Below are 26,965 nucleotides of genomic sequence, written 5' to 3'. Positions count from 1 at the left end.
ACTAGATAAATAAATAATAGCTTATATTTTTAATAATATTATAAAGGCTTGCTATATATTAATACCTATAAGGTGTATAAATATTTCTAATTCTAACTTAAAAAAGAAGAAGAATATATAATATATACTTTATATTATAAATAAAGGAATACTATTTAAAATAGAATTAGGATAGTTTTATTTATTTAAAAACCTAGGCTATTTAACTTATTTAGCCTTAGTAATTTAAGGTTCTAATCTATATAGCATAGTAGGCAGTATATTTATAAAAGAGGAGAGAAATATAATAAAATTATCCCCTTTTTATATAAGTATTATAATAGGTCTTCTTTTATCTAATAGTAGCTTTATAACTATAAATTATAGTATTAATAAAAGTTTATAGTTTAAATAGTATTTAGAAAAGTCTAAATATATATAATTTATATTTTCTATATTAGCTTATTATTATTCTCATTTACCTTATTTAGTTAAAGGGGAAAGAGCTAGAGTTAAAACTCTAGAATTAGAGTTTTATATAAGAGCCTTACCTTATATTAGTAAACTTTATTCTATATTCTATATTAATAGGGCCCGTCCTACTTTAAAAACTATTCTAGCTAATATTTATAAACTTTTAACTCTAATAGCTTTAGCGCATCTTATTATAGGGGACGGTTCTACTAGAGACTTTAGTTTAACTATTTATACTAATTATTTTATTATATCTGATGTAGTTAGGTTAATAAATGTTTTAATTATTCGTTATAGTTTAAATTGTACTTTATAAAAAAAGAAAGATAATCAGTTTCGTATATATATTACATCTAGTTCTATGCCTTTACTTATATCAATTGTTACTCCTTATATAGCTAAACCTTATGCCAACGTCATCGAACCCTCTGCGGCCGTCCGTCCATCCAGATTGTACAACACCATTGATGGTAGCCCAGAGACAAGTTCTGGTCTGCGTCAAAATGCCCTGCCGACAACTTATCTGCCGAGAATGTTCTGAGGGGGCTGTCGAACAGATCCAGGGACCGGGTCTCGTTCCTAAGAAACTTGGTGTGTATCGTCGCGTGCGTTCGGGGAACGTCGTCATCGCGAGGGCGACTCCGTATCGACCACCAGCCGACCATGATGGTGCACGAGACGAGCTTCGTCTCGTCATCCAGGCTGATGGCAAAGTACATGGTGCAGCTGCGACACCTGCGACACCTCAGGTCCTCCCGCAACATTCTCTTCAAGACGGTGCCCTCGTGGCTGGATTTGTGAGCAACCTCCAAAGTCTCTAGGCGGATACGGGCATCTGCGCTTCGGTGTGACATGCTCCAGCTCCCGATTGCGGTGGAATCCCTCGGTCTAAATCTTGACTCTTGCGCTGCACCTGGTGCGTATCTGGCACCTCAGTCTACGACATGGCCAGTCCGGTTGAGATGAAAGTGTGTGCGGTGGTGTGGGAGCATTCCGCCTTGGTTCACCACGTAGCCCATGGTCCTGGCTGGTGTCAGCTCTTGCATTGAGTCTGGGGTTTGGCAAAAGCTCACATAGTTTTTCCCGGTGCTGCGTAGAGTGACAAATTTTCGGGTTGCACTTGACCTTCAAAGCCAGAAACTCATCCCCGCTCATGTGAATCTTTTGAAAAGGCTTTCAACCGTCATCAACTTCGTGGCATCTGAAGTACTCTTGAAAGGCTTCCTCGACGACGACGGCCGACCTCTGCACGTCGGCATCATTCCCGCGTCGAGTGGACATGGCCAAATCTGGTTCTTTGCTTTGCTTGTAGTTTGATCAGCCTCAAGACTACCAAGATGTGTGCAAAGTTGTTATACCATTTGTCGAGATGCACCAGGAATTCTGAGGTGATATTTGGATGTTGTCACAGAGGAAGCGCCCGCAGACTGTAAACACCACGGCGCCCACGCCCACCAAGCAACCGAAACCGGACCGCCTGCTTTACGATGCGATACTTCCGGCCGGGCGCCGGAGGTCCGTGTGTTGGGCGCTGTTTTTAACACTTGCGCTCTGCCTCCGCTCCTCTTCCTTTCCTCTTCAGCTCCTTTGCCATTTGGCTTAGACTGTGTGCAATATATAGTTTAAGCAGTCTTAAAACGCTGCTCTGCCTCCGGGCAAAAGCTCTACTCAGTTTTTGAACATTGAGGGGAGTGGCTCTGGGCTTGCCTACCCGCTTCTCTCGCAGTGTCGCCCGGCTAGCACTACTTCGGGCTGACGCGACTCACTTTTCGTTGATTCGTTGGCTTCAGGCCGGCGTTCAAAGAAGGGTCGGTCTCGATTCGTCGTGTCTCTTGTTTACCTCTGGGGCTGCCCTCGGCTTGGTGTTGAAGACGGCCGTTTCAGTACCACGCGCATAGTTCCGATACAGTTCGAACACCAGAGCCAAGCAGCAAGTCGATCGTCTGCGCGTTCGCGCACGCAATGGACGCGAATCACTGGCTCTCTAGAGATGCTCGCGGGCGGAGACGTCACAAAGCCATCCCGAATGCTTCTCGTTCTTCCATCCTTGACCCTCACGCTTTTCTGGGCTTCAGCGGGGGCAGAACGGGGCGAAAGCAGACGGTCAATCCTATTCGACTTGAAGGACTGCCTCTGAAAAACATCGCGCTGAATGGACGCGGCGCGAGCGGCCCAGCCGTCAGTGTCCTCGACGAAGTGACAAGCCACCAAAGACCCAACACTCCAAGCCCATCCAAGCTAGTACAAACCATCGAACAGAGTCCCGCAAGCCGTGTCGCTTCTCCATTGCTGCGGAGAGAACTGTCCCCTCGACCCTCGTCTATGAGATTTCCCCGAGATACATACTTCGGCCGCAAAGTGCGATTCACCCAAGGTCCACATCGTGCACTTTCCTTCGTGTACGGGCGAATGTGGATTTGCGCGTTGCTTGCCCTCAAGGCCCAGATACTGCGAGGACGATACGAAGGAGGAAATCATAATCTAGGCGGGAGGTGAAGGGCCGGCCTTGATGAGCGCAGCAGCTCCTGGGCCACGACGTGGACTTGTGAGGCGCGCCTTGCGCCGCTGGAAGTGTCATTCCTGCGTTTCGAGCGGCCTGCAAGCATCACCCGTACTGTGGACGCCAGCCTGGAATTTTCCATTCCCAAAATTGTATCTCTTGGAAGTATTTATATCTACGGCATTCGACGTGTTCGCCAGGTGGATAGTGGCAGTTTGGGTATCGTGATCACGACGGAGGTTGTTCGCAAGAAAGGTTACGATGCGGTGGAACGAACATCTGCGGGAATGCCGTCAGCAAAGCATAGACAATTGGAGAATGTTCAGTGGGAAGGGTCGCCAACGCTGCCAAACTAGCTCGCAAAGGGTGCAGCTTTACACCCGGGGATAAATTATCCCTCTAATTTGTCTTTCTAGCTAGTGGGAGTCGTGAGAGGACCGAGGCCGAGGATAGATGGCCGAGTGCTGCGGTGCATCTTTTTCCGAACGGGCTGCCGGCTGGATAACAAACCCAATCATTACACGTATCTCACTGCGGCCACACCCTTCTGCTGCATGTCTCCTCTTTGCATTCTGCTGCTCTGTCGCCAGCAGCCCCGTCTTGCGCAGCTCGTCTTCGTCGACTCCGCACATTACTCTTACGCAATTTGACCACTGCGCTGTTGAGCCGGGAAGTATCACGACATCCACATGCTCTTTAGTATCTCGGGCTTGCAGCGCATCGTTCAAGGTGAGTGTCACAACAAAACCGAGAGTCGAAAGTAGCTCATTCATCCACCAGGCGGGCGACTCTTCGGTTCACTGTCCTGATCGAAATACTCGCTTTGTTCCCCACTCCACAGAATTTCGACAACGCAAGGTGCCAACCGAGCGTAGATCAAGGCCAGTACGTCACGCTCGAAGTATTGCTCGCGACAATCCTCTACAACCGCGTCTTGTCGATGCGCCGAGAAAACATCAGGTTTTGTTACCGGCTTCATGGCGGATCCACGTTTCAGGCCGGTGGCTACGTGTCGTGAAATCCAGGAGCTTGGGGTTGGCGATATATTTCGTGGTGGCTTTTACATTTGGAGTCGTTGAGTAACACTGCCATGTTGAACACGTACAAGCAACAAGCGGCAGGACGAGCCATGTGGCTATTTTCTTGGAGCTGCACAACTACGTTTTCTTTGAAAAAATCAATGGAACGCGGATACACCTAGGTTTGGAGCAGACATTGCGAAAGAGCTGAGAATTCGACCGAAAACAAACTAGATCACGCCTTTCTGTATTCTTCGCCGCCATCAAGCAACAAACGTCAACAAATCCATTACCAGGCCTTGCAAACAAATCAAGTCCTAAACTCCCTCTCAATAACCAAGCTGATGCCTCCCACAATCTTGTCCCAAGCCCGGAAAATGTCGTCAATGGTCGCCGGAGCAGCTGGAGTGGCAGGTTTGGAGCCTTCTTTCTTGGCCTCTCGTGCCGCGTTTCCGAGATGCGAGTTGCGCTGCGACGGGGTTTCGTTGATGCTGCTGGTTGAGGGAGGGATGCTCTCCTCGGCTTCTGGCAATGTAACCCCTCCAGTCTGGACCGGAAGATCACAAGGTAAAGTTGATCCAGGTTCGCAGCTAGGGACAGCTTGATGAGGAGAAGGCGAGACGTTTTCAGCTTCTGTCTGCGCTGCGACTTCGTTGGTGCTTGGCTCCAGACTCGACGTCAGACTGGCATCATCGACTGTCGGCGCTTCGTTCTCAACGGGGCTGTTTTCTTTTCCTTTTTCAGCTGATGCGTCTCCTCCGGTCCTCGGTTCAGTAGGTGCAGTTGGACTCGTTCCGGCGATTTGCGGTGTCGTGTCCGATTGACTCTCGCCCAGAGCCTCTTTCGACGCCTCCTCATCGGTCTTGTGCACAGGACTCCAAACACTTGCCCGGTAAGCAGGCCCCCGGGGGGAATGATTCGGCAATATTGGAGTGGTGGACGTCTGGTTTCCCTCAACTCCCTCAGCGGGATAAGAAGTCTTCGCTGCTTCAGCTGCACCTTCATCATGACTGGTCAAGGAAATCGTCGGCAAGTTGAGATCGTCGCTGGTCACGATGACAGGTGGTGGGATTGTGTCGTCGAAACTGACTGGAGAATCATCAACCCCGGTCAACTCCGCTACTCCTCGCGCCGCGGCTCGGAGATGCTCATTGCTGAGAATCACGATCCGAACATAGTCCTGAAAGTAAGCAAGATGTGGCACCAACACCGAGCAAATCTGCATCCTCCTTCTCTTCCGTTCCAGCCACTTGCTCGTCCAAGAAGGCGCAAACTTGGCGTAGAGGCTTGGTAGTCTATCAAAGTATCCTGGTTTTTCCTCTTCAAAGTCTGGACCGAGGAGTATGTTTTCCCACTGTCCGCATCCAGAAGGCAACATCATGTCCGCAACTCTTTTGGCTGTGTCCAGGGACGAATTGACGAACCGAGATTGGTTTTCAATGGCCTTTGCTGAGAAGCTTGCCGCGTTTCGGATGTCTTCGAGCCATCCCTCGCGTGCCTTTCGTCTTTCAAGCGCTTCAAGAGACCCCATCTGTGGTGAGTGCAGACTGCACTGCGCAGCGGCCTTGGTGTCGTACCAGTGTGTGGACTGAGTGATCAAATCTTTCTCCGCCCCGCGGACGTTGTGCAACACATCATCCCATTCGATCCTCACCCAATCGAGCCTTCGGGACAAAGAATGCCACTCTTTCTTTTTCGACCCGTCGACTTTCTCCTGCCTCTCAGCCTCTTTGTTCAACCGGATCAATTGGTCCAGATGTCCCATGCCCGCATTTCCAGCCTTCGAAAGATATTCATACGCCGGTGCTTTTTCTGGCGTCAGTTTGCGGAATTCTCGGTGCGTAAAGAAGAAGTCGGGCGGAATCCTGGATCGCATATCAAGCTGCGCGATTGGTGCGCTGCCTTTCAATTGCGTCATTATGCCGACAAAAGCGACGACGAACGCAACAAAAAATGTCCACGGCAGCAGATCGAAAGCCATTTTCGTGAAAGAATCAGGAAAGATTGGTGGGCGGTCTACCTCGACGACTCGGAAGCGCCGGTTGTTGTGTCGGCGTCTACGCTGCTCGGGGACTGGCCTCCAGCCGGTGCGTTCGACTTCGTATACGACGGGCGTGTTTCTGAAATGCACAGTCTTGCGTCCAGCTACTTCAGGAGGGTATTGACCTGGCATTTTCGGGGCAACAGGGCTGGGCGGTGCTCGCTCTCCCAATCGCGCTGTTGGCGTGGGCGCCCATTCTGTCTGGCGTAGTCTTGGTGACGGCCATGGAGATCCAGGTCTGTCAGTCTCGTCGACCACCTCCGACGCAGGTGTCTCGGAAACGGGTTGTGACGAAGGAGGAGGCGCAGTTGACCTTGCGGCGTCGCTGCTGCGCGACCTCAAACCAAACTCCAATGCTTGCCTCAGAGACGTCTCTGGGTTGGCTCTTCCGTGTTGTGGCCGCGGAGGAAAAGCGCGCGATGTGATCCAGTTCGTCGTGCGTGGTCTTTGATCAGAATTGATTTCTTGCCTCGCAGGCGTGCTGGACTTGTCCTGCAGCCACTGAGGAAGTTCCGGAAGAGGTCCGAGTGGAGTATTGTCGAATGGCTCTGGGTTGATCATTCGCTTGACTGGCGTTTGGGGCGGAGAGTTGTACGGAAACTGCTCCATTGTACAGGGACGATGCCGCCTTGCTCCGGCGTAGTCAGGCTTGCAGGTGAATGGGTTGATCTGAGTGGACCTTGGAGTCAAGTTGGGAAGAAAATGGCGATTAACAAAAAGCCAGGAGATTCGGCTGTCGAGAAGAGTGGCAGCGAGCTCAGACTCGTATCGAGAGAACAATGCTCCGTTGACATCGCCGGATGCGTCAAGTTGAGATTACACGAAGGTTTTGGTTGAGCAACAAAGAAGTCGAAAGTGCGGGTGGCGCCGCATTAGGACTCTTTGTTTCTTTGTTCCCTTCTCGACCCTTTACCAAGAAGCCCAATCCGGACAATTTTGAAACTCAACACCAATCACGCAGATCAAACTTCACTCCGAGCTGAGCTAATTCACGACCAGATTGAGATGCTAGGCGGCATGCGGAATCAGCATTTCAGGGGCGAGTTCTTCTGCAAGTCAACAGCAAATTTCACAACAAATCCCTAGCAACGCACGATACGTCTACACAGCACCAATTGATTCACATTTCTCAAGCATCCACCATGGCTGTCAAAGATCAAGAAAATCTATACTCTATTGCAATTCTCGTCTAAGAGAAAAACACTCACCTCTCTCCCTAGTCCCCCATAGGTTGCTGCGCGCATCGAATCTGCACGCCACCTACCTTGCCTGACCTCTAGACAACAGCAAAGAAGCGCCGGGCCTCATCGTCGTCCAATTCGTTCGTCAGGAGCAAGACGTACCCCTGAACATTCAGCCAAAACGCGTGGTCATTCGGGGTCTGCGCAGTGCGCGCCGCCCGCCGGATATGGCTATGGGCGTGAGCCAGCAGGTCAATACGCAGCAGGCGCAGGCCATCCTGCGACTGGAATGGGTTTCCGTCATCCAGGGACCGGTTGCGCGCCGTGACCTGCTCGTGCGCCTCGTTGAAGACGCGGTTGGCCAGCGCGTAGACGTTCACCACACGGTCAGGGACGCCCCTGCCGACGGCCTGGTTGTGGAACCGGGGCGAAATGTACCCCAGGATCGAGGTAAAGAAGCGGCTGATGGCATCGTCGCCTCCCGGCGCGTCGGGGAGGACGCGGCGAGCGGCGATGATGTTGATGAGGGCTAGCAGCGCGCTGTTGCCATGGGGTCCGGCTGTGATGGCCAGAGGCAGCGCGTCGATGGTCTCACCCATGACGTCCATGAAGTTGCCGTTGGCCCAGGCGATCTGGGCTGGCAGGTCGGCATCCGAGTTGGAGCTCATGTCGCTGGCATCGCTGGCGACGCTGGCGCGGGCGGACGGGGCCTGGGTGTTGGCCGCCGGAGGCTCTACGCCTTCGGGAAGAAGGGCATCGATAAAATTCGGAGCCCGGCCACGCGCGACGTTGATCAATTGGCCGTTCTCGCGCTGCTGCGTAGTGCTAGAATCGTCAGAAGAAGACATTTTGGTGAGGGTTTTGGTATGTAGGGAAAGTTCGATTACCTGTATCGAATTTCGGGGTTTGGTTTCTGAGAGAGTGTTGGCACCAAAATATATGGGAAGCGTCGAGTTTATATATGATTGAGGTTTTCGTTGTATACGGACATCACGGTCTCAGGAAAGCGATTCTGGCCACTGGAGACGAGCACATTGTTTTGGGAGCATTCTCCTGCTAGCCGGCTTCGTTGTTCACGAACATTGCAGCTTTAGGAGAGCAATTTTGTATACTGGAGACGAGCACATTGTTTTGGCAGTATGCTACTGCTAGCTTGACAAGACAGTAGACATGATGATGATCAAAGACTGTGCGAAAACAGGATGATTGAGTCCATCGCGGAAGGTGCGCAAGACGGCGATAATAAGTGTCGAACTAACAAAGGAAGCAAGAGAACAGTCATGAAGACGGTACTGTCTCAGACCTCGAAGCAAGCAAACAAGCAAGCAAGACACCTGCAGCTGCAGGACTGCAGTGGAAGGTGCGCGCGCGGGCGACGTTTGTCGAGAAACTTTGGCATTGTTCGACAGAAGGGGAAAGCCACCTGACAGAAGGCAATGGGACAACCCTGGATCTGACCCTCAGCATCAGGGGTAGTTTTGATGATGGGCTGGGCGAAGTAGAGAAGGGCGAGTCTTCAGTGTCGTAGTCCACGGCATTGATGTCGAAGATGAATATCGCTGGTCATGAGAAACTTGGCATTCCAACCCGTGTGCCAAACGCCCCCTATTACCACACCCTCACAAATCACCCCAATCCCTCCTAATCAACAGCGCCCCCTTCTCCCCAATCATAAATACCGTCGCTACAATATTGACATCAGGCAAAACAGGAATGATACTGCAATCGCACACGCGCAGCCCGTCGACGCCGTACACCTTGAGCGACGGGTCGACGACGCCGCCGGCCGCCTCCGGCAGCATCTGGTTCGTCCCCGACGCGTGCCAGTTGGGCACCGTGTTCTGCCGCACGTACGCCATGATGGCGTCGTCGTCGTCGTCGGCGACGGCGGGACCGGGCGACACTTCGCCGTTGTTTGGCCCGACCGTGTATTGTGACATGCGTGGGTGCGCGAGGATCTTGCGGAGGTATTTGAAGGACGCGATGGCGATTTTGGCGTCCGTGGGGTCGGCGTAGTACTGCGGTCTGTTAGATGTGGTCGTCGGAGTGAGATTCTTGTAGGGGGACTTGCGTTGGGGTTTATGGCGGGGAACTCGGCCATGGAGTTGGATCGCAGCGTCACGTTGCCCCTGGACAAGGCGACCATGCTCGACGCTGTCAAGCTGATGTACGTCTCGTTGCCCTTGGGCGTATAATACGGCGTCGGACCATTGGGATAGAACACACTCTCATACAGATACTCGATATGCGACTGATTCTCCAGGCCGGCATCGAGGATGGCCTCGGCACCGATTTCCCTGAGCTCCTCGGCAGAAAGACGCTGGAAGGCGTTGGTGATCCCCGAAGGCGCCGTGTACTGGCCGGTCAAGTTGGAGTAAAACTCGAGCTGTGCGGCGCGGAGATCAGAGTAGGTCGCTGCCATGTCGGAAGTGGAGAATTCAGGAGTCGACAGGGCCATGATTGAGAAGACGGAGTGGTCATTCAGGTGTTGGCCGATATTCTCGTTGATGTGAACAATGTCAATGCCGTACTTTTCGAGCTGGTCTTTGGGACCGACGCCCTGTGTTGAGTCAGCACAATTCTCATCCGTCGTCGCGATGATAGACTTACGGACACCATGAGTAGTTGAGGCGAATTGAACGCCCCAGCGCTCACGATGACCTCTTTCTTCGCGTAAACATCATGGACAATACCCGTCGGATGGTCCATGAACGCAACTCCCGTAGCCCTAGGCCTGTCCCCCGTGGTGTCAAAGTTAATCTTCCAGACGGGCGCATCGTGCAAAACGTCCAGATTGGGCCGGCCGAGGGCTTCCTTCAGATATCCGTCGTAGCTAGAGCTGCGTTCAAACTTGCCATCCAGTTGCGCTGTTCCCTGCTTGACGCCAGTACTGTTGCCGGTGTTGTAGTCCTCAACGATTGGAATCCTTAGGGCCTCGGCAGAGGCTTCGATGAATCCCACGCCAGAAGGGGGGACGTAGCCTTGGAAGCCGATCTGCAGGGGTCCATCGGAATAAGCGGAGGGATCCCATGTCTTGTAGCTAGTGTCGAATCCTTTGGCGGCGTGGTCGGAAGGGGGGTTGAATGTAGTCCCCTTGACGAAAAGAGGGTAAACGTCGTCCCAGCCCCAGCCAGGGTTCCCGCGCGTGACCCAATCGTCGTAGACCGTAGAGGTGCCGCGGCCATAGTAGAACCCGTTGATGGCGCTGCTGCCGCCCAGACAGTTTCCGCGGTAGTAGCGGAGGATGCGGTTGTCCAAAAACTCTTGAGGTGTCGTGGCGAAGCCCCAGTCGATGGCGGAGCCGCCAAGGAATTGATTTCCGCCCGGTGGCTTGTACGCCAAGACGACTTCAGGACTGGGTCCCGCTTCGAGCACAAGTACCCGATTCTTGCCAGATTCGGTTAGGCGATTGGCAAGTACGAGGCCGGCGGTTCCGCCTGGTCGCTATTAGCTGCCTGACACGTTGTTTCCTGGGTTCGATGTATGCTTAAATGTGGCTTCTCGGGCTTGACTTGCTTTTGTTTCCTGGCAGGGATGGAAAAGCGGATTTGGGGATGGTGTCACGTACCTCCAGCGATGATGAAGTCGTACTCGTCCTGGACGGTTTGGCGGTCGAGCCCTTTGAGTGGTGCCGCGAAGGCGCAGGCGAGCAGCGCTGCAAGGACGCTCCCCAAGGTAAGTCGATGCGTCATCTTTGTGTCTCGTTGGAATTCCAGAGGTTACAAGCGCTGAATGAGCGAGTCGAGCCGCGTGTGAAACGAAGAAACTGGAGGTGATCGTAGACGGTGGTGGACATGGCCCACGAGGGCTTTTTATTAGGTCAAAGACGTGAGACTCGTGAGCCCAGAGAAGTGGCTGATGAAATCGCAGCCATGGTAAGAAGTCGTCCAATGGACTCTCCGTGAGGCGAAGCGCCTGGGTACTGATGATCCCGGGGAAAAGCTCCTACAGCTGTCAATGTATAAGCTTCCGACGAAAGCATGCTTGATGGAGAAGTTGGACACGTTACGTGGATTAAAGTAGGAAGAATGAGCTGCGGTAACTTGTATAGGCAAGAATTGGGGAATGATGATGCGATTCAATGTCTCATCCGAGCAAGCCTTTCTTCCGCAATAACGATTCCGCAGGGAAACCCAAGACACTTGGCTTTGGTGCCAAGATGCGGGCCGTAGGGATGCATCGGGTGAAGCCCGAGCTTGGCTTTGCGGGGTGGCCACTTTGGATATTTCTCGCTTCTAAATACTCCAAGTAGCCTCTTCGTCCTGTATGTTGAGTAAGTACACTTGTGGCATGCGTCTCCGAATTTCCGGGGCTCGCAGTGCACACACTCTTTTGGTTGACCTCGTCGGGCGCGCACGGCGATGGCCAAGCCGAGCTCCAAGCGTAATGATGATTCATCAGCGTGACGAAGACGACACTTGCTAAGGGCGGAGGCTAGGCGTCGGGCACTCTCGTTGGACCATCGCAAAACTCCGAAGACACCAAGGTGCGCAAGTAGACATTGAGAGTATGGCTCGGGACTCGACCCAGATTGGGAGGCAGCAGAAGTATACTGACACACTAGAAACCAGAAACAACGACTCGTTGCGTCTGTTGTGCTGTCAGCAGACTTGGCCAAATCATGCATAATGGAAAGGAGTACTCAACATCTGCTCTCTAAAAGCGTGTTATCGCGGCTTCCCTTTTGACTCTTTCTGATACCCGGCTTGTGTTTCGATTCCGAGGAAGGGTGTCCGAGTAAGAGGAGCGCATCCCTGGAGAGGCAAGCATCACGCGAACGGCGATATCTGAAGCGAGTACGAGCAGGAATCCGAATAGACCTGGGATATGGTTAGACCAACATGCCAAACTTGTAAAAGGTGGGAGCGTGGGAAGGGAGACATAACCTTGAAGTGGCGACCCTTCCATGGAACCCGGGGCCAGGAAGCAAAGAACTTTGCTGCGTCGCCTGCGCTGTCAACGAGAAGCGCTCCCAAGTGCAACCACGACTCGAGATACAACGTTACGTCGTCACTTGGCTGTCCACAACGGCGATTGATCCCTTCCGATACCTCTATTTTGGCTACAGAGGCTACCGAGTGGCGCGACTGCAGTGAGAGCGATGAGCCAGTTTCTCTTCCCTCTTTGAACCCCTTGTACCTCCCCTCTTCATCATGTCCATCTCTCTTCTCCGTATCTCTCCTCTAGCTGAGCAAGCTCCTCCAGGTCCCCGTCGTGTAAATCCTCCTCCGTCGTCGACTCGATTCAGCAAATCCGAGACTTTTCAAAGCAAATGCCCACACTTCGTGGCTTGGAATGGATGTCGCGAACTCGAAGAGCTCGGGAAAAAGCAAGTTTCGTTCTTATCAGTTGGTAATGGTGCAAGGAATGCGTCTGCCGTCTCGTGGACCAGGTTGTGTAAGCAATGATGTCCTGATGTGTCCGTGGGGCTTCCGTGTTGGAGTAATGTTGGCGTCTGGTTTTGGATGTCAGCAATATTCTTCTACGCGTGCAATGGGGGCTTGACTTACGCTGCCAGTGTCCGAGGTCCGCGTGGCTAGGACTCGACCGTGTGGGCAGAAGCGACAGTCCTGTTGGACTCGACGATGTTGCCAGGAGTAGGAGCCCTGTTCGACTCGGCCGTGCGGCTAGGAGAAGGAGACCTGCTTGAATCGTCCGTCTGGGTGGCAGTGGAAACCCTGGTCGACTCGCCCGCGGGGCTAGGAGAAGCAGCCCTGCTCGAAGGGTTGCTGCCAGCAACGGAAAACTCCTCGATCATGGCAAACCTCATGATATCAGGTGTTTCAGGCCTGTCAGAGTCGAACCTGTTGCCAGGAGTGACAGGGTTCAACTCGTCAAGGTGGGTCTCATTCCTAGAGCAGCAAGTCAGCCAGCGAACTGCCCGCAGCGGTCGGAGACTCACGGGCCCGGGTCCTTGGTGTAGATGGGGAGGTTGACCACGCTGTCACTCTCCATGCGGTAGGCAGGCGGCTGAGGGAAGCATGGCGGGGGCCAGTCGGGGACCTCGATGGGGGACGAAAGCCTTGGCGGCGTAGTGTCGGACAGTGGGATCCTGATCATCCTGCGCCTCTCGCCGCGACTTGACAAGCGGAAGAACGTGGGGAGCTGGGCAGTGGTAGGGGCGGGACGACGCGGCCAGTCAAATCGGGCCATGCGAGGGTAGATGTCGGGGTCAGGCTCGTTGGCGGCGAAATCAAGGCACAAGTCCCAGATGCATCCGCAGCAGAGAAACCTGGCCGCCGCGCGGTCCATGATGGCCATGAGGATGAAGGCGAAGACCAAGAGGGCCAGAAGGGCAAGGAATGAGTAGAGGAGCGGATTGCCACTCATCTTGAGGATGGATTGAGCGAATGAGGGACAAAATGCCGATGTGGAGGCGCTGGAGGAGCGCGATGAGGCTGGTGTTGAGGAGATGGTGAGGGTCTGGTCTGAGATCCGGTTTTGAGGCCATTGGCGGACCCCGTGACCCCGAGCGACCTCACCACCTGCACCCCCATCCAAGAGGCCCTCGACGCGTGCACAGGACGTCTACATCGACAAGGCCCAATGCACTACCGACATCTCATTGTTCATTTCCTCCCCTCTGCATCAACAGCATTTGCGGGCCCCAGATTCCCTCAGCACCTCCTCCGGCTCGGAAGCCTCGCTCCACCACTGTGGCCACGCCTTTGCAGCTCTTCCGAGATCCCAGACCCTCTCCAAGACCGATGCACGCGATCTTTCCTTAACGGCGACGAAGTGACCATACAAACAGGGGAAACACACACTGGGAGGGGCTGCAGCGATGCGGCGACGGAGGGAACAAAGGCAGCAAGGCACTCCAGCACCAGAGAGACATCAATGCAGTCAATTCAGCTACGGCACAAGTGCAGAGATGGGCCGAGTTTGCGCGTCGCATGTCGCGAAATTCGGTACCCAGCTACAAGCGCGCGAGGGGATGGGCAGGACAGGCAGACCATAGTATTCGAACACACCGAGGAGCGTGTCACATTGTGTACGGACAGTACGACACAGCAAGGAACGTGGGGAAAGGAAAGGGTGTCCCATTGCATAGTTGCAAGGCCAGATGCAGCATCGGATTCCTCCGTCATCCCCTCCTCCAACGCTCACATCGGAGGCCCTCTCTCGTTGCGTCTCCTCCAATCTGTGCGACAGGTAAACGCAAGCTTGCCGCGCGACAGGCAGACCAAGTCTGGGCGGCGGTTGCTGAGGGTGGCTCGACAACAAAGAGGCTTTCGCCATCCGTGGTGGGAACAATGAATCAAGAAAGGCTCACGAAAGGCCTCGGTCATCATGGCCGATGAGCAAAGAGTCGCTGTACAGACACCTCCAGGCTCAGCAGTGCGAATCACGAGCAAAGGCAAATGCATGATGTCCACTGCGGCTATTTTCATTGAATCCAAACTGCCAAATCAAACCCAACCCTCTTCTGATGTTCTCCCTAGGGGTTTTGAGGCCGTAGCAATCCGTCCATCCGCCAAAAGTGTTATCCATCATCTTATCTGTCCAGTCGAGAGCGGGCACCAGCTCGAGAAAAAGAGAACAAACAAGAACAGACCCTTCCAAACCCAATGTTCCCACCCACCAACGCTGGGGATTGCAGCAGAGCCAGGTCGCTCGTGGACGCTGAAGGAGAGAGCCGTGCCGCTGCGGGAAGGGACCGAACGCACCGTGGCATTGGGGTTGCCACGGTCGTACGTCGTGTGGCGAGCACGACGCTGGTCCTCCCTCGCGTGAGCAGGCCATAGGCCTGGAACAGGTCAGCAAGGTCGGGGAGGAAGTGGAGGCAAGATGCTTACCCAGCGTCTCAGCGTTCTAGCAAGAACTTTGCAGTCGTGCCGCTGCGGGAAGGGACCGAACGCACCGTGGCATTGGGGTTGCCACGGCCGTACGTCGTGTGGTGAGCACGACGCTGGTCCTCCCTCGCATGAGCAGGCCAGAGGTCTGAAACAGGTCAGCAAGGGCAAAGAGGAACTTGGGAGTGGATGCTTACCCTGACCCTCAGCGTTCTAGCAAGAACTTTGCAGCATGGTGTTGCGAGAAGGGATGGAGCGTACCGTGGCTTTGACTCTGCCACAGTCGCCCATCCCCTGGCGAGCACGCCGTTGATCCTCCCTCGCGTGGGCCGACCGGAGGCCTGAAGCGGGTCAGCAAAGTCAAAACGAGGTGAAGGGAAGGGGATGGAGAAGCTTACCCTGCGTCTCGGCATTCTGCCGCGGACGCTGAAGCTTGGCCTCATGGTCAGCCTGGACTGGGTCAGCAAAGTCAAAGGCGAGTTGAAGGTGAGTTGAAGATGCTTACCCTGCGTCTCTGCGTTCTGGCGTGAACGCTGGAGCTTGGCGTCATTGTTGGCCGCCGGGAAAGGCAGCTCCTTGCCAATCTCTCCAAAGAATGGCAGACCAGTCTGCTCGCTGAACTTGAACGCGCAACAGAAGGTCGCGTTGCCCAAGGGCGACAACGCAATCAACACTCGGCCGACCAACTGGGAGAGGGAGCCCGCAAGCGGGTAGCAGTTTTTCGAGGCTCATTTGACCAGGCCCCCTGGTCAAGTCAAGTTAAAAGTAGCTTGACTTGGGGGCCGGACCGCCAGACGCAGAGCCGCTGGTGGGCGGGGCACGACCGAACGGGAGATGTCCGCCGGTGTAGCGAGCCAGCGGGCCATTGACGGGACTGGATGGACGGGTAGCAGTTTTTCGAGGCTCATTTGGCGAACTCGGAGGGGCGGGTTCGAGGCAAGCTTGGTCGGGGAGTTGTGGTCGGCCGTGGCAGCCGCGTGGCACTGCTCGAAGGAGGGGCAGTCAGAAATGGCTGGATTTTCTCGGAGGTGAAAAGGCGGGTCGTTGATGTTGCGAGGGCCGCAGTCGAAGGTGAGCTGGAAACGATCAAGAATGGCTGAACTTTCGAGCAGGAACGCCAGTCGGAGAGTTGCAGTTGGCAGGGACACGACTGAAGGGGAGCTGGCGATTGTTGGAACAAGCAAGCGGATCGATGGCTGGGAATGGGTGCATGGCCGCCGGTGAGAGGCTCGCAAGGTTGGAAGGACAGCCGGCAGAGCTGAAGGGAAAGCTGCCGGCGATCCGCTTCTGGTACCTTGGATGAGGTGGTTTGTCCCAGCGAGACTGGCCAGAGAGGGGTCTGACAGTCGGCCTGCTCGTTGTGCCCTTGGATGCGTCAGTGAGGTTCATCAAGGGAGGGGGCATCAGACAAACCTTGAGAGCCAGTGTCCGCTGTCACCGAACAGCTGAGACGCCGCTTGTCGAGCACGACCACTGAATGGACCAATGCTTGAACCTTGGAAGAAGGGGGAGGTGAGCGGGTGAAGGTTTGATGGTTGGGGGAGGTGGCTTACGTTGGAGGAGGATTTTGAGGTGTTTGTGGGTTCGTTTGTGGGCTGGTGCCGGCAATATAAACACCACGACAGGCGGTCCGGTACCGGCGCCGGCCTCCCGACCCTCGGGGGCGTTATTCGACCCTTCAATGACGTTATACCGCTTTGGGAAGGCTCCGAGTCCTTGTGGACTACGTTTCGGGCTTCAGTGGCCACGTCGAGTTCGAGAGATACCCTTGTGACCGGCTCCGCACCCGGAATGCAGCTCTCAAGGCAGTATCCTCCGCTGCAGTACGCCTGGAGATCCATCACTGACAGCTCTACAGGCTCCTCTATGCCATACCGAGCAACTCTATACGCAGAGCAATCTGCCTTCGTGGTATCTACTGGACGGAACATCCTACGTCTCCCTCAGGACCTCACTGACGCGCAACAGCAGGCGCAGCAGGTATCAAATCCCATCAAACGCTGCTCAGAGACATTTCAACACAGTTTGTCAACGAAATATCAACAGCCTGTAGTCCTGCAGTCCCCAGTAAGCGGCGCAAGATTCGAAGGAGTCTCATTTTGATACACACGAAACTTCCTATGCCGGCCAAACACACCAGCACAGTCGGTTCGATTAAGCAGGGAAAGTACGCAAAGACCGATGAATCTTCATTCCGCCGCTCAGCGCAGTGATCTGAAGCTGGAGTTTGATAGAGCAAGCTCGAGTCTGTACAACGACTGGACGGGATGCTACAGGCCGGTATCACGCTCGAAATCTCCTCGAGGACGATGCTTGCCTTGGAGGCTAGTGGAGCAAGCAAACTCGTAGACAGGCAGCAAAATCATAGCAGTATTAATCGAATCTCCATCGGGATATTTCTATCGGTCCGCTAGTAGTATGAGACACATCGTAAACAATCTTTGATTCGTGAACTCGGGCAAGACGGGAGAGAATGAACAGAGCCATCTTTGATCCAATACATTGGCTAACAACTACTCAAGAGAAGAAGGAAAGGATTACTCCAAGTGTCCCTGGAACTCTGTCAGCATTGTTCGAAGACGATGATACGCAGTCGGGCAACTTACAGGGGCGTCGCATTATTACTAAGAAGTCCCGCATGTACGCCATCAATCCAGCCAACACCATCATACCCGCTCTGCCGTATCCTTGTTGTCCCTCCATCACACGCAGCCAAAGCCGCACCGACTACTTCCCCTTGTTTCCATCCACGCCCGGGAAGAGACCAAAGACCGACTTCCTCCGAAACCTGGGCGCGCCAGCCTTGCGCAGCCTGTCCAGAAAGGTGCTCGATGGCGACGAGATGTCGACAGGAGCCTCCTGCATCTTGGGCGGCTCGCTGAAGGTCACCGGCTCGAGCAGGGGAGGAAACGAGCTCAGAGTTGCCGGGTCGCGACTCACGGTGGAAAAGTCCTTGGGAGGCACGGCCTCGACAGTCGGAGGGGGGCAGACGGTCGGCGAGGCGCTGCTCGGAATGGTGAGGCCCAGGCCGAAGGTGGGCGAGCGGCCGGTCGGGACGATAGAGCCCTGGCTGTGGTTGAAGTCCAGACGGGGGAGCGACAGCTGGCTCTTCGATGACAGGACCTGGTAGCCCTTTGATGCGGGGCCGCTCCTGTCGTTCGCGGCGAGGATGTTGAGGGACATCAGAGAGCCCCGTAGGTGTCGCAGGCGTGCTGAGCCCTTTGCCGTGATGGTCTTGGGCGCGGGATGCGGAAGGGAGACCTGGCTGGACTCGCTCGAGGTGTAACTGGTACTGTCGCTCTGGTACAGCATGTTGAGCGACATGAGGGAACCCCGGATATGCCGGAGACGAGATGTCTCCTTGGACGCAATTGTCTTTGCCAGTTCCTTTACCGACCTGGCCTTCTTGACGGTCCTGCGCAGAGTTCCCCAGAGGCGACCGCGGCTTGGCTGCTTGGGTCTCTCGGCGCTGGAACTGCTCTCCTGTTCCGTGTCGACGGACGAAGCTGCGAGGGGCTCGGTGATGGGATCTACTACAGCTGGTCAGCGTTGCTTCTGGCATGCAAGAAGAAAAGGCTGGGCGACCGCACCTCTCCTCGCCTCGTAGAGATCCTGGAAGGATGGGAACCTCTCAAACTCCGTCGCAGCCCGGCCTATCTTCAGTCAGCCAATGTCTTGAAGTTTTGGAAGCTTGTTGGTCTGCTTACCAGAAGCCATGCCCTCGGCGAGACCCGGAGTCAAAGGTTCGGTGGTGACAGTAGCGCTGTCAAAGATGCCAGGGCTGTGGGCAGAGGACTCGGTGTCGCTCCTCTCCTGCTCGTCTCGAAGCTGCAGCAACGTGTCCCGGGCGTTGGTGATCTTGCTGGTCTCGCGGTCGGCTGCGAGGATGATCTCCGCCGCAGAAGCCTCGCGGGTGACGCCCAGTAGGATGTACAGGTCGTCGTAGAAGTTCGGGCGCATTTTGAAGGGTAAATTCGAGAATTTGGAAGGATGAAGGGATGCTTGTGTTTTGGTGGTGCAGAATGACGAAATGGGACCAGACAACCTGCAGTGGTGGTGGTTGGGCACGGGCCATCGTGGGCGGTACTCTAGACTGAACTGAAATGCAGCTCAACAACCCGCCCAATGGTGCTAGGTGCCAGTGTTAATTCTGTTCATTTTTGTACCTTCACCAAATATCAGGTTTGCGCGCTGCGAAATATTGCTAACTCTATCACCTTGAAAAATAACGGCTGCAAGCAGTTCAAAGCCAGGGGCATAAACGTGCGAACATGGCGCCAACAGATCATGATATGCAGGTATCCTTTTCCAGAAACGAGATCAAGAGTGGTATTACCTTTGCCATCATTCACAAATATACATCGTGATCTTCAGAATGGCTAAGCCATTGTAGGATAATTCACCACGAAGCTAAAGTCTTGGATGATCTTGCGGACGTGACGGAGGCGTCATTGCAAACAAAAGCGAAACGAAATATTTCGATAAGGACGGGGAGATCAAGTCATATGAGACGAATGAAAAAAGCAAATCGTAAAATATTTGTTTGGCACCAAGTAAGTCTACATAGTTCCAACCCCATCTGGCTCATTTTGCTCTGCCGTCGAAGAAGGAGGGACAAAAGGGTTACTAGTAGTAGTGCTGCCGAAGGTATAGGCTCTCCAAGTGGTGACGCTGCTGCTGCTACTTCCAAGTACACCCCCCGCCATAACAATTTGGTGAATATGATGCTGGAAAGTCTGCTTGGCTGAGAACGCGGCGTTCCCACTCAGGCATGACACGTCTTCCACGAGAGACTTTATCTTGCGGATCAGGATCTCCTTGTCTTGCTTAAGCACTTTGACACGCATGGCGAGGTCCTCCAGAGCTGCCTGCGCGTCCTGAAACATGGTGATGCAGGGGCCATGTTCTTGAGGGTTGAAGGTGTTCAGGAAAGCAGCGCCTGAAAGTAGCAAAGAGCTGCGCATGATATTAGCTCCGGATTATGAGATGTGAGGAGTCAGCACGACTTCAGCACGACTTACCGAGCGAAAGCAAACACCAAGATCTTGCGTTTCTTTCCCGGGGGCAGCTCTGGGCTGGTGCGCTTGGATTTTGAAGACAGTCGCGTAATCCTCTTCATGATGAGACTTTGCCCTAGGCAATGGACAGAAATCTGATAGCCAGGGTAAGCAAGACTGCGCGCGGTCACGTATCAAGGCAAACTTACCTCAAATTGACTGCCAGGCCCACCGGCGGCGAGGCGCGAGCTTGCGTACATCCATGCGGAGACCATCGCGATCGACAGAGTTTCGTCGGGAGGCGTTGGGGGTCGAGTCATTGTCCGAAATGTCCATCGCCCCCGAGTCGCGAGCGGGACCAGCCTCGTGAGGCTGGTTGTCAGATCGTTGTTGGCGGTTCTCCGAGTCCAGAGTGAGGTTGGGCGCGTTGCTGGTGACAGGGTAGCTACCGGCAGTGTCCGACATGGCACTGAAAGAGGGGAGCGTCGGATACATGCTGGTGTTGTTGGGAGCGGCCAGGGAGGCGAGTCGAAGCACTGTATTGGCCAGTGCTGGGGACCACAGGAGCGTCGATGCTGCTCTTAGCGAGCGTAGGCACACAAGCAGGCCCGATGCCGTTGAGCCGTGGAAGCGGTCGGTGAGCCTCATTGATGGCCGTACCGCGAGCGCGACGCCGCGATGGAATCAAGGACTGAATGGGCACCCGGACCCATATCCTGAGGAGCAAAATTGAAGGGGCCAGCACCATTGCCGCCATTGTTGCTGCTGGAAAGACCACTGCCGCCCAATGTGCCTTCATCTTCGTCGTGGTCGTCGTTACCGGAAGGGAGAAGGAGATGGAGTTGGGTGATGGTGGTGATGGTGGTGTTCTCGTGGCTGAGTGAGTACAGCTTTGCCGTTTGGTTGATGGAGAGAGGGAGGATGAGGAGGGAGGGAGTGATGGTGCTGTGAGATGAATTTTGGGTCTGGTGGGATTGTGCGCCAGCGCAGCCGAACATTCGTTCCGGCTGACACAACACGTGATATGGTTCACATTGAGGAAAAGGGCTACCTGGGATCTTTCTTTGCTTTGCAGGCGGTCCGAAGACGCCTCACTGTTGAAGTGAATTTGAACAGGCGCTGGTGCCATCGGCCAAGTTACAATTGACGCATACCTGCTGATATTCTCGGGCGCATCAGATGCAGAAATACTGATAGAAGAAGTAGAGGAATCTGGGGATGACAATTACAGGGAAACTGACTGGACTTGGCCTGCCCATTCTCCTGAAATCACTGGTAACACTGGGATATCTTCACCGCTACTTCTTCGCCTCAAGTGCTTGCGAATCTCGAGGATTGCGTTGTTGCAAATGTCCTACCAGTCCGGCAATCGAGCGTCTTCCTCTTGCGCAGTGATCTAGTGTCCTCTTGCTTTTATGCATTCAGCCTACTGTCTGTCCAATTTTCCATAGACCCGGTCATGGAAAAGATCCGAATTAGCTACCAAAAGGACGAATCCAAAGTTTCGAATGTACAAATGACGCCAATGGTCCACAGCAAGGGGGCAGACACCGCGAGGCCCGGAGAACCGTTGACAGGTAGCGCATAGCGTCCGAGTGGCAGCAAGATCAATATATCCTGTATGCATCGTTTTTGTCGTCCAAACCCCCGATGGAAACAGTTTCCTACGAAGCAGTCCATTGCCGCCACAAGCCTGCTTTTTGTCGCACAGGCAACGGCCTGATCGCTGCAATGTCGACCGTGGAAACTGCTTTTTCCTCCCTTTCCTCCTCATCCTTGCGGCACGTTTCGTTTCCAAGCCTCCGAGGAGTATCGGACGCTGAATTGTGGTGGTGTTTCTGCAAGCGTCCCCTGCAAAGGGTCGAAACAAGGTTCGGCATGGCGTGGTTGGGCCTGTCGATCGAACTTCCCCTCTCAGACATCGCGTGCGACCGGGGCCCACGGATGCATAGATCCCTGACGCTAGGGCTGACGAGCGACCAAACCACACATCATTGCTTTGTATGCAGACAACGCCTTTGTGAAAAGGAAGTCGACGAGAGAGGGAGATAGGATGTTTGTCGAAAACGAAGAGAAAGGGTTGTTCTGCGAGATGTTAGCAATCCGTCTGAACGGGGAACGGGGGACGGGGGAAACGGTTTCGTGGTTTCTGCAGGGGCAACATTCCGCATGTCGATCTTGTCACTTGCTTCGTTGTCCAGTTTGCCGAATTCAACAAGGATAAAAGCTGGCTGCAAGACCTTGAGCCAGAACAGGAGCCGGGCGGCCCTTTCGACGCAGTCGTTGGTGGTCCTCCCTGGCCTTGCGGCTTTTCCATACTCCCCCGGTGTACTGCTTGCAGTCTCTTCGCGTTGTATATGCAAGCTGACTCGTAGCCTGTTACTTCAGCAGCGAGAAAGAAGTTGATCATCGACGGGGACGCATCCGACTCGATTTGCGGATTTGGCTGGTTGCGATGCGGTCGTTTGATGTCTTCTGTCCGCGGAGCATCCTCGAGACGCTGAAAGTTACTCCTGGTACCTGTCTGTTTGTTAGAGATATCTGTACATCCTTAGGGAGGCTCTGGGGATAATGGTACTTCTCCTGCTCGATGGCTGCACGAGGGGCGTTGAACTGTTTGCTAGCTCGCCCACGCGTCGCCATGGCGCCATTGGCAGGGCTTGTGGAGTGCAGCTTTATGGAACTGTTGGACAATGGAGAGAACAGGAGCGAAGTTGTAGAATGGTGACAGCAGGGAGGATTGTTTGGGGGCAGCGCGTCGAGGTGTTAACTCTCGAAGCCAGACCCCGTCCGGCTGACCGTTGCCGCACAGACAGCATCACCACCAACTAAAGTCTACCAATTCGTCTTGTTTACCTTTGGTCTACCATCTGCGACTCTCTACTTTCTCACCATCATCTTTTTCCTGTCAAGCTCGCCGTCACCACCACCACCATTTTCATCGCAGCTTTCCACGAACAACCATCCCATCATCTCTTTTTCCTCTCACCACCATGTCTTTCCACGAGAAGATTCCCGGCTCCTTTCCCGTCTCGCGCTCCGCCACGCCCTCGCCTTCGAAGCAGCCCGCGCCAAAGGCGCCCGGCCTTGATGCTCCTCCCGTGCCTGACCTGCCCATCCCTGCGGAAACGCATATGGAGCAAGGCGGCCATGACGACGGTCAGCACCTTAAAGATGACGAACTGGTTTGAAGTGTATTGACTCTAGAAGAAGATTACTTTTCGGACGAAGAGGGCTTCGAGTCCTCCCAGCCCGCCGCCTTTCACGCGCCCGAGCAAACCCTGACGGCGCTGCCGTCCATGGACAAGTCGCCCGAGAAGCGCGCCTCGCAGGACTCCGGCGTCAACCTTGACAAGAGCCTCCCTCCGCCTCCCCAGCCCAAGCGCCTCTTCGGCTTCCTCAGGGAGAAGCACGCTGCGGCCCGCGCCGATGCCGCCACCACCAGCACCACCACCACCGACGCCACCACGAGTCGTGGCCGCCGCGTCATGACCAGCGTTGGAGGAGGCCTTCGGGCACTGAGGCTGTTGACACGCTCCCACGCCGACCTGCGCAAGGAGAGCTCCCGGTCGACGGCCTCATCGTTGCACCTCCCTGTGAGCGTGCCCGCCGGCCAGTCGCTGGGAGCCTCCCGGTCCGTCTCGCCCGCGCCGTCGTCGACCGCCAGTGCGCGGTTCCTACAGTTCCCGCTCCCGCCCGGCTACAAGGCGGAGAACCCCGAGGAGATGAGGGTGCGCGCGTCGCTGGAGGAGGAGTTGGAGAGCGTGCGCGCTGCGGTGGAGGAGGAGGACCCGCCCGTCTTGGACCCCGTTGGTCCCTTTGGCAGATCCGGCCTCGCCCTGCCTCGCACCCGCGGCCGCCAGGAGCAGCAGCAGCAGCAGCCCGACCTGGACGCCCACTCCCGTTCTCCCAGCACGGAGACGGTGATCCGTCACCCTCGCGTCTCCAGCACGGAGACTCTCGTTCGCGCCGCCCGCCGGGCCAGCATTCCTGCTCGTCTGCCGCTCAGCCCGGTCATCCTGGGCCAGCCCGTCGTCGCCGCCCGCCCCTCGCCCGCTGCTGGTGTGTTTGCTGCCGCCGACACCATTGCCATGTCTGCCGCTGCCAATGCTTGCCGGATCCGTCGCCAGGGGTCCAGAAACTTTTCTCGTCCGTTCGCGGTGCAGAGACAGGGGGCCGTTGGAGGAAGCGGAGAGGAGGAGAAGAGCGAGGTGGTGGAGGCGGAGAGAGAGGCCGTCGGACTGGCCATCTCGATGGGCCCCTCGCCAGTCAAGCCGCTACAGCGTCAGCAGTCGGCTTCCCTCACGGGTGACTGCGCGAGCCCCTTCGACGATGCGCCAGCCGACTGGCCGTTGCGCAAGACGTCGTCGTCGTCCGTCGGCAGCGCGGCCTTGGACAAGCCGCTGCCCGCCCTGCCTGAGGAGGATGGGGAGTAGTCCGAGGCTTGGGTCTGGTCTGTTGAGGTTGAGTGGTCTGTGGAGGGAGTCTTGGTGGGTTTTGCCTGGAGTTTGGTACTCGTGGTGTTTCGGCTCGGAGTCAGGGGTTCGTTTTGCCGGGAGATTTTGTTTTCATGTACATATAGACGGTGGAGAGTAATTGGGATTGATTTCATTCAGATTCATGAGTGAAAACGGCTTCCTTGTAAGGTATGAACGGACAGGCAACTTGCGACACTGGCTTGCTGGACACGTGAGCTGTCAGCCAAATTCCCTGTCAATGCCTTGACAAACAGTTCCATTTGCCGCACCAGATATTGAAAGCAGCCAATGAGCAAGCAAATCAATCAACTCCCAGATATAGAATCGTAAGAATCACGTTGAATTGATACTGGAGCGGCTAAGGGGACTCCCACTGTCATCAAAATCCAAGATGTATATTTTTTCCGCGGCAAAGCTTCATCGTTTCGAGTTTGACACTTTGAAGCTGGACGTAGTACATGCTCTGGCCCACCTGGAAATTTTGGGCTTCCAAGATAACTGCTACCAAAGTGTCGCATCGGTAGGCGTCTAGGTTTACCGCCCGGCTTTGACCGCCGTCGTGGCCTTTCCCTCGCTCCACAACAACCACCCCTCCAACGCTTCATCGTCTACACCCACGGTCTCCTCTTCCACCAACGACGATTCCTCGAACCTCCTTTCTCAATTCCACCTTTCAAACCTTTCAACGGAAAATCACCACATTCATCCCCGCGAGATGTCTTCCTACAAGACGCCTGCCGGTTTGGACCTGGACAGCGACGAGGCCAGGAAGAACAAAGCCCTATGGAAGGCCAAGTCCGAAGTCTTCGTTGCAGAGAACCTCAGGGCCAGGGCCGACCCCGAGAAAGAAGAGCTGTACGCTGAGATCAGGCTTCTTCGTGGTCAGCTCAACTACGCCCACGGCGAGATCAAGAGGCTGGCCTACCAGGTCGAGCTCTCGAAGCCCAACAACCAAGCCGTCAAGGCTGAGAAGACCAAGCACTCCAAGACCACGGAGGTCATGGTCAAGAACGACAAGAACCCGAAGGCGGTCCAGACTACCAAGGCTCGCCAGGCTGAACTGTTCGAGGAGGATGACGTCTTCGTCGACCGCAAGGAAGTCAGCAAGCACGCCCAAGCCGCCAAAGGAGAACGCAGCAACCTGGCCGTTGCCAAAGACATCATTGAGCTTCTTGAAGTTGTGTACAACGTCGATGACCCACCCCGCTCCACCATTGAGGCTGCAGACCGTCTTCGCAAAGACATCCACAACTTCACGGCCCCCGACTCTCATTGAGCGACACCAAGGTTCGTTTCTGTCCACTTTCTGCTCCCCTCGATCTTCTCTTGAAGTTTTGCTAATACATTTCTGCCAGGGCTGCGACCACGACTCGACGCCGAGAACACAGCTTTCGACACCACGTCTGGCAGGGATGATGTTCTTTCTTGGGGTTTCAATCCATGGTTCGTAGGAAAAGCATGAGGAGGATGGCAAGGACATCTCGACTATCAAGGGCTGGATTGGGATGGTGCTGCTGCAACATCGAGTTCTACTTAGCTCTACAAATTCACTAGCTTCATGTGTTCCCCCTAATTTTAACACTTTCAAACTTGACGTGTTAAATGCTTTAATTCTGCTGCCGGCCGTCAGTTGCCAAGACATCGTTCGCCAAAGGTCACGTCGGCGCGCCGCCGAGATGTACCGCCCGACTTTTGGCTGCGGTCGTGACCTTTGCTTCTGTTTCTTCCCTCCGCAACCTGCACCTGAACACCTCTCGTCTTCTCAACCACGTCCACAAAACTTGAACGTCTCCACTTCTCTTTGCCACCGACGAATTCTCTCTCCCACCTTCTCAAAACCATCATCCCAAACACTTCTTCCACAAATCACCGCTTACATCCCGACGACATGTCTTCCTCCACCAACTTCAGTCTGCCCCTCGGCGTCGAGGCCGCCCAGGCCGCCAGGAACAAGGCCCTCTGGGAGGCCAAGGGCAAGGCGTGGAAGGCGGACAGGACGAACCGCGAGACTGCCGAGAGGAAGGCCTTCCAGGACGAGATCGACCGCCTCCGCAGCCAGCGCAACAAGGCCCTGGCTGAGGTCAAGAAGCTGAAGGCGGAGGCCGAGAAGCTCAAGGAGGCCGCGAAGAAGGCGGAAAGCAAGAAGAAGGAGAAGGCCAGCAAAGCCGAGCACTTCGAATCCGACGCGGTGATGGTGGAGCACGACCAGATCAAGATCCCCAAGATCAAGGTCACCAACGCCGAGCGCACCCAGATCGCCATCGCCAAGGACATCCTCGAGCTCCTTGAGGTGGTCTACAATGTCGAAGACCCCCCTCCCTCCTCCCTCGAGGCCGCTGGTCGTCTCAAGGACGACCTCTACGAGTTCACGGATCCTGACGCCAACTGAGGGACGACAAGGTTCGTTCCCCACTGTCCACTTCCCGCTCCCTCAATCCGACCGTGCTCTCCTAGACCTTGACTTGGAGCTTTGCTAACAAGCTTCTTCTAGGGTCGCCAT

At 54.9% G+C, this 26,965-nt stretch overlaps 10 protein-coding genes across 10 annotated transcripts; 3 read left to right on the top strand and 7 right to left on the bottom strand.

The window, feature by feature from the left end:
* Positions 1–652: 652 nt before the first annotated feature.
* Positions 653–921, top strand: J3D65DRAFT_635385 (uncharacterized protein; the record flags this gene model as incomplete). The annotated part of the gene is made up of 3 exons (XM_066801314.1): positions 653–758; positions 780–868; positions 904–921. Coding segments are annotated over 3 exons (213 nt in total), but the record flags the coding sequence as incomplete, so codon positions are not given.
* A 3,361-nt stretch (positions 922–4,282) lies between these two features.
* J3D65DRAFT_605967 (uncharacterized protein) lies at positions 4,283–6,622 on the bottom strand (the record flags this gene model as incomplete). Its single annotated transcript, XM_066798400.1, has 1 exon — positions 4,283–6,622. The coding sequence occupies one exon, from the start codon at positions 6,620–6,622 to the stop codon at positions 4,283–4,285; it is 2,340 nt and encodes a 779-aa protein (XP_066651658.1).
* A 667-nt stretch (positions 6,623–7,289) lies between these two features.
* Positions 7,290–8,042, bottom strand: J3D65DRAFT_605966 (uncharacterized protein; the record flags this gene model as incomplete). The annotated part of the gene is made up of 1 exon (XM_066798399.1): positions 7,290–8,042. One exon carries the CDS (start codon positions 8,040–8,042, stop codon positions 7,290–7,292), a length of 753 nt encoding a protein of 250 aa, XP_066651657.1.
* Positions 8,043–8,813: 771 nt separating this feature from the next.
* On the bottom strand, positions 8,814–10,886 carry J3D65DRAFT_653073 (GMC oxidoreductase; the record flags this gene model as incomplete). The annotated part of the gene is made up of 4 exons (XM_066802463.1): positions 8,814–9,212; positions 9,266–9,754; positions 9,805–10,631; positions 10,763–10,886. The coding sequence occupies 4 exons, from the start codon at positions 10,884–10,886 to the stop codon at positions 8,814–8,816; spliced, it is 1,839 nt and encodes a 612-aa protein (XP_066651656.1).
* A 1,348-nt stretch (positions 10,887–12,234) lies between these two features.
* Positions 12,235–13,586, bottom strand: J3D65DRAFT_661275 (uncharacterized protein). Its single transcript, XM_066802594.1, has 3 exons — positions 13,097–13,586; positions 12,705–13,046; positions 12,235–12,649 (listed from the first exon to the last, which is right to left on the bottom strand). Exons 1-2 carry the CDS (start codon positions 13,522–13,524, stop codon positions 12,731–12,733), a joined length of 744 nt encoding a protein of 247 aa, XP_066651655.1. The 5' UTR covers positions 13,525–13,586; the 3' UTR covers positions 12,235–12,649; positions 12,705–12,730.
* A 943-nt stretch (positions 13,587–14,529) lies between these two features.
* J3D65DRAFT_685157 (uncharacterized protein) lies at positions 14,530–16,394 on the bottom strand (the record flags this gene model as incomplete). The annotated part of the gene is made up of 10 exons (XM_066803803.1): positions 14,530–14,784; positions 14,865–14,944; positions 14,994–15,009; positions 15,059–15,138; positions 15,188–15,203; positions 15,252–15,331; positions 15,389–15,445; positions 15,496–15,676; positions 15,779–16,151; positions 16,285–16,394. The coding sequence occupies 10 exons, from the start codon at positions 16,392–16,394 to the stop codon at positions 14,530–14,532; spliced, it is 1,248 nt and encodes a 415-aa protein (XP_066651654.1).
* Positions 16,395–17,717: 1,323 nt separating this feature from the next.
* J3D65DRAFT_670638 (uncharacterized protein) lies at positions 17,718–18,950 on the bottom strand (the record flags this gene model as incomplete). The annotated part of the gene is made up of 3 exons (XM_066803314.1): positions 17,718–18,523; positions 18,581–18,643; positions 18,698–18,950. The coding sequence occupies 3 exons, from the start codon at positions 18,948–18,950 to the stop codon at positions 17,718–17,720; spliced, it is 1,122 nt and encodes a 373-aa protein (XP_066651653.1).
* Positions 18,951–19,549: 599 nt separating this feature from the next.
* J3D65DRAFT_605961 (uncharacterized protein) lies at positions 19,550–20,985 on the bottom strand (the record flags this gene model as incomplete). The annotated part of the gene is made up of 4 exons (XM_066798398.1): positions 19,550–19,946; positions 20,012–20,164; positions 20,220–20,567; positions 20,648–20,985. 4 exons carry the CDS (start codon positions 20,983–20,985, stop codon positions 19,550–19,552), a joined length of 1,236 nt encoding a protein of 411 aa, XP_066651652.1.
* A 1,995-nt stretch (positions 20,986–22,980) lies between these two features.
* J3D65DRAFT_605960 (uncharacterized protein) lies at positions 22,981–24,423 on the top strand (the record flags this gene model as incomplete). The annotated part of the gene is made up of 2 exons (XM_066798397.1): positions 22,981–23,146; positions 23,195–24,423. 2 exons carry the CDS (start codon positions 22,981–22,983, stop codon positions 24,421–24,423), a joined length of 1,395 nt encoding a protein of 464 aa, XP_066651651.1.
* A 1,930-nt stretch (positions 24,424–26,353) lies between these two features.
* Positions 26,354–26,854, top strand: J3D65DRAFT_605958 (uncharacterized protein; the record flags this gene model as incomplete). Its single annotated transcript, XM_066798396.1, has 1 exon — positions 26,354–26,854. The coding sequence occupies one exon, from the start codon at positions 26,354–26,356 to the stop codon at positions 26,852–26,854; it is 501 nt and encodes a 166-aa protein (XP_066651650.1).
* Between the last annotated feature and the right edge of the window lie 111 nt (positions 26,855–26,965).

This window comes from Phyllosticta citribraziliensis (genome assembly GCF_038025025.1).
Source record: "Phyllosticta citribraziliensis strain CPC 17464 chromosome Unknown J3D65scaffold_11, whole genome shotgun sequence".
Taxonomy (NCBI): domain Eukaryota; kingdom Fungi; phylum Ascomycota; class Dothideomycetes; order Botryosphaeriales; family Phyllostictaceae; genus Phyllosticta; species Phyllosticta citribraziliensis.
Note: the sequence above shows the minus strand (reverse complement) of the source record. Positions and strands in the feature narration are given on the sequence as shown.